Genomic DNA, 5,557 nt, shown 5'->3' on the forward strand with positions numbered 1-5,557 from the left:
AAGATATGGAAGGAAACATTCATTTAGATGCATAGGAATTACTAAGGTTTTTTTATAATCAAGCCTTGAAGAAAATTTGGCTTTGGAAGCAGGAGATGCTCAGTGACTCTGCCCCAGGAAAGTCTCCTGGAAAGGGCACCTCTGCTTATGCTCAGTACAGGGAGAACATTAGCAGGAGGCAAAGTCTGCTCCCCATGACATCTGCTGTCCCTTCTTGGACATTCTATTGTCTCCTAGAGAGTTCTGGCATCCTCTGTGATGTCACCAGACATCAGTGACAACCAGTGCCCTAGTTTCTCTCAGTCTGAGTCTGGCAGTTACAAGCTAAGACATGTTTTCCCGTCTTCGCAAGCGTTTTGGGAGGGGGAACGTCGATTGTGGACAGACTAGAGTGAAGGAATCTGGCCTTTCGTCTCAAAGTAATGATGGACAGAGACAGCACTTCTGGGGAATGTTTAGTAAGTTCTGGGCAGTATATTTTGAGCTCCCTGTCAAGGGGGCTGCAGGCTTAAGCTGACCTTTCTAGCAATGGGCCACAACAACTGGAGCATCTGAAAAGGAATTGAATTTTCATGAATATCACAATTCCTGAAAGTCAGGATTTCAGAACTTTAGTTTCCCCAACCCCACAGGGAGGATATGGTAAGGCCAATGCTATTATACTGTGAATTTCTGGCCTTTACTTTTACAGTGAATTTGTTAGGTTACATTGATATAAAAACACGATCAGGAGTCATGGAGGGTCCACCTTTTCTGAGTTTAGACAGGGAAGCAATGTATTTCACTATCATTGCTTCTTTAAATACAGTGGATATCTGACAGTAGTAACAGGGAGAGAATTGTGCTCCAGGCAATAACCTTATGTTCTTAGACCTCCTCTGATTTCTCTAACTGGCAGGGTCATCATTAGCTTTATATATTAGAGGTTGTGTGTTACACACATTTTTCTAAAATACCAAAACTGTTTGGAACATGTGGACCAAGATTCAGCCTGTAACCTATTGGAACTTCTGGGGCATTTGTTATTTCATATAGGGGAATTGATAAGTCTGTTGAACATGTCCTTCCTGGAAATGTGTTTTAAATCCAAAGTTGTTGGCCTAGAGTATCAGGGTAGGACATCTGAGTGTCTCCAATCACTCAAGTTTTGTGGATGGTGAATTTATCATCTGAGTTCTGAAACCACAGGGGTGAGGGTCCTGAAACCAAGCTGTACCCTGTTCAGCTGATAATAATCCTGGAGAAGCCATCTCCATGGTACATGTAAGCACGTGATGTCCGGCATAGGGCACACCTGGCTGCTTACATCTCTTGGTCTCTATAGAGTAGTGGGAGAACTGAGATCCACTGAGGAGGCCTCTTAAGCATTGATCAATCACCTAGCAGTGACACTGGGTTCCAGGCTTGTTCTCCTGTTTAGGCCTCACTGAGGTCTATGTACACTCTATGAATTCTCCCCATGCAGGTTCACTTGTGTTCTTCTACCTACAGACGCTGGGAGAGAAACATCATCCCCTGGCACTGCCCTAAGCGAGAAGCAGGCCAAGAAGGAAAAGGAGAGGCTGAATAAAGAGCTGCAGCTCATTACCGAGGAGAGAAATGACCTGAGAGATCGCCTGAGGTTTCTGACAGAGAGATCCATGAAGAACAGGTATGAATTGCTCCAAATGCTCTTGTTTCATTCCTGGGTCTGTAAGGTCACCTTCATCTTATCCTATTAAGGTTTTGGGTTCTAGAAAGCTGTGCCTCCCTAACCACCCTGTGCTAAACCTCACCTCCCATATAGAGGAGATTCAGAACCTGACCCTTCCTGAGGAGAGAGATGGACAGTGGACTCATCTGCTTCCATTTATTGAAAAGCAGGATTTGTGGTCTGAATGAAGAATTCAGGGATAAAGTCAGGGAGAATGAGTTCCCAGTGTGCATTTGCAAAGCCGTTGACATCAGGTGGCTTTGCAAGATTGTAATTGCAGTGAGTTTATGGTGATTCTCTGTACGTGCTAGGCAGGGGACTGAGTGCTGGAAGATCCAGGCAGCAGCCTGAGGGGCCTGGTCCCAAACTGTTCATCTCAATGCTTGACTAGAAGTATTCAGGCTCAGGCCTGTTTGTTATTGTCTGTGTGTCTGTGGGAGCCCCTCTTACACAGCAATGGTGCATGCATTTCTCCTGGTTCTCACAGTGCTCTCTGTTTCCATATTTGCTTTTCTCTTTCTCTAACTCTGTTTACATTTCTCTTTTTTTTGTGGGTGTGTCTCAGTCTGTGAGTCTGTGTGTGCATACATCCAAATGCATATGCACAACTGTTATATGTTTATATTTCACTCCACACTTGGAATCTAGGGGTCTATGTCTTGGCCTGAGTATTTACCTGTAACACTTTCATGGTCATGTGAATGCTCTGTTCTGGGAGCCCCACTGTCAACAGCACAGTTCTTTGTCTATGTGGCCACAATTGTCTGTTTATTTGTATTCCTTGTGCAGATTATAATTTTGTGTTGATATATTGTCTGTTATCGGGACAGGAGAAAAGAAATCACAGGTTTCTGGCTGTGTTGGGTGGGGGAGCATGGAGAGGTGTGGCCTAGGCTCTTGATAGCTCAACTGGCTTGACTGCAGATTTCCTCTTGATTGAACAAAGGGAGCCAGGGAAGCCTCCATCTGGATGCCGAGATTCTGGTGTCCTGGACACAGAAAAACACGTTTCTGAAGCTGAAGAAGGTCCCAATATGTAGAATTCAGAAGGTGTCCTTCCAGGGCTGGTGTAGTACAGGACCCACCCTGAGCTCATATATTCCTAAATGCTGATGTTAATTGGATTCTATCATTTGGGGCCAGGGCACACTTCAGGCCAAATCCATATTATGAAGACCTGGAGAGAATGGAGGAGGCGGTCATGTCAATGCTGCACAACTGAGAGATGGAGAACACTGAGATCCATGAAAACAGCCATAAGCTGAAGAAGGAGATTACCTTCTCTAGGTAAGTCCTGGTCAGAAAGGCTATCACCTGTGGAATGGCCATTTCTGACTTTCTTTGTTCTGGATTGGACGGTCTTCAGCTATGATTCTATCTCTTGTGCTGTTTACACGTCAGTGTGCCAGGGTCATTAGGACTCAGTTTTCAGTTCCATAAAAGACTGTTCCTCATCCCAGGATTGTCTAGGCATCTGCAGAAGGCTCTAGATAGAACAGCACTGATTGAAGTCAGCAGAAGGTTATTAGGCTGACCTGGGCCTCTCGTGTCATGCCAGGTTTTACAAAACTCAGTGCATGGACCACATGGTTAGCATGACCTTCCCTTGGTTCTACTGACCTCTTTTGCGGGTGTTTGCCAACTACTAATTGATGTTGCCCCCATGCATTGGGCTTTCATGGATAGATGAAGATCCATGTTCTTTTTGAGAGATGTGGACACTAATTGGTGCTCCGGCCAAACAAACAATTTATTCTTCCCCGAATTAACTCTTTGTGTTTTGTGCAGGAGCATTATATGTATCGAGATGTATTTTATTAAGTCTTCATGGGTACCTGGGACCTGGTAGACTTAGTGGGACTTGGGAGTAGGAATGGGAGAAAGGGGCAGCATGATCTTACTATGCAGACTGTATTTCCAGAAACCTGCTCAGCCAGCTCCTGATGGAGAACACATGTAGGAAGAAGTTGGTCCCACTGAAGCAGGAGAGCAAGGAGGGATATCTTGAGTGTGCACTGAACCAGAAATATTTGGTTGACTTCAGCAAGAAAGATAAAGACCAGCAACGTCCAGACCCAGCATCATCTGGTAGGGACGAGTAGCTGTGTTAGCTTAACAATATCTGATAAAATTTGCCAATTTGATACATCTGTGCTTTTTCCTACCACCTTACTAATTTACACTCACAACCAGCCAACTACCTCATGTATGGAATTGTTCATTGCTCTGTCTATGCACAAGTATTCTGGGAAGCCAACCACTTTTCAGAAACTGAATTATTTTGCAAGTATATTTTGCTGCTCTTTTTGAAGCTGCATTATAGAAATGGTGACAGATCAATAACATATCACATTATTGCACATGCACGTGATAGATTGGATGCTATGTAGAGTTTTGAACAAGTTCTTGGTTCTTGACAAATGACAAGTGGTCATGTGACTTCTTGTGTAGGAAGCACCTTTCTGGGATAAGAACTAAGTGCAAATGTCAAATTAGTACTTGTCATTGGCTTTAACCTTGGTGACATATGGACATCTCCTTTCTTCCTGCAACCCAATGAGGTCTCTTCCATTGCCCTGTTCTTGGTTTGCACTGGTATAAGTCTGGGTCCCATAATGTCAGCCCACATTACTGTGAGGCTTGCTGGAGATTTTGCCGTGCCCACAGAGTCAGCAACAATGATATCAGTTAAAAGGTCCATGTTGACTGTCCAATAGAACTGAGGTGGTAGAAGGCAGGATTCTGACAGCTGGCTTGCGTTTCACCACCAAATCAGTGTCTGAAAAACTGCCTTCCTCTCCCAGGTCTCAGAAAGTGCAAGAGAGATGGAATTGGACACACGCCAGTAAGAGAGCTTCCTGAGGAATAAGTTGCTTTCTCAGGAGTCCCTGATGACAAACATCCTGAACGGTAACAACATTTTTTGGATGAGTATTCTTCCTCAGAGTTAATTTGTCATTTCTTAGAGACACTAAATTTATATAACACTAAGCCAGCCTGACTGATTGAGGTCTTACTCACTTTCTTCTTCAGAAAACAGCACTTGAGAGACAACTTGGAGGACTGCCTTTCATTATGTGTGCTAGAGGAGAAACAGCAATACATCTGTGCTTCTAAATGTTCGTTAAGAATATGCTGTTTAGAAATATTTTTGTTATGATTTTAATTGAAGTTTTCTTTTTGTTGTTTCATATTTATATGTTCTTGTTACTATTTTTCACTTTCAAATATTTTTAAATATTTTTATTCATTCATTTTAATCCTGTTTTGTTGTAAAAATGTATTCATTATGAATAAATATTGATTTCTGTCTCTTGACACTTAAGACCATCATTCTTACTCAAGGGTTCTGTCCCCTCCTGTGGACCTAGAATTGACTGCTGAAGATGGATCTCTGCATGTTCCATGGAGCTTGGGCTAATAAGTGAATTCAAAGTCACCAAGGGGTACCCAGTGTGACAGTGTCTTTTGTGTGTGTGATGTGGCTGTTTCTCTGACACACACTTTATGATGTAATCACTGACACACTTTACCCAATTGTTAGGGTCCATGTGGTTCCTCTGAGAGAGCAGCAGATGCTCTACCCTGTGAGTCATCACCACAGCTCCTGCAGGTGGCTTTTGTTATTCCACATGAGGTGCTGTATTAGGTGGACAGGATCACCTCCAATTAAATAGAGAGATCTCATGAGATGTGTGTTCACAGGGAACTTACTGAGCTGTGCATGCTCAACGTGTTAGGTTGTCAGGCATCCCTACAGGGCTCTGGTGTCCCCACTGCTCAGTGTGGGTCAGGATCATCCTCCAGCATCACTTAGTTTCCTTATTAGAGCAGATCTTTCACCTGTTATCTATGATGACCACA

At 43.5% G+C, this 5,557-nt stretch overlaps 1 protein-coding gene across 1 annotated transcript; it reads left to right on the forward strand.

Moving 5' to 3' along the window:
- Positions 1-301: 301 nt before the first annotated feature.
- On the forward strand, positions 302-5,011 carry LOC147999046 (disks large homolog 5-like). Its single transcript, XM_087596044.1, has 6 exons — positions 302-458; positions 1,492-1,651; positions 2,837-2,980; positions 3,615-3,781; positions 4,498-4,603; positions 4,727-5,011. Exons 1-3 carry the CDS (start codon positions 332-334, stop codon positions 2,913-2,915), a joined length of 366 nt encoding a protein of 121 aa, XP_087452170.1. The 5' UTR covers positions 302-331; the 3' UTR covers positions 2,916-2,980; positions 3,615-3,781; positions 4,498-4,603; positions 4,727-5,011.
- Positions 5,012-5,557: the final 546 nt, after the last annotated feature.

This window comes from Rattus norvegicus, chromosome 19 (assembly GCF_021556685.1).
Source record: "Rattus norvegicus strain SHRSP/BbbUtx chromosome 19, alternate assembly SHRSP_T2T, whole genome shotgun sequence".
In the NCBI taxonomy this organism is placed as follows: Eukaryota; Metazoa; Chordata; class Mammalia; order Rodentia; family Muridae; genus Rattus; species Rattus norvegicus.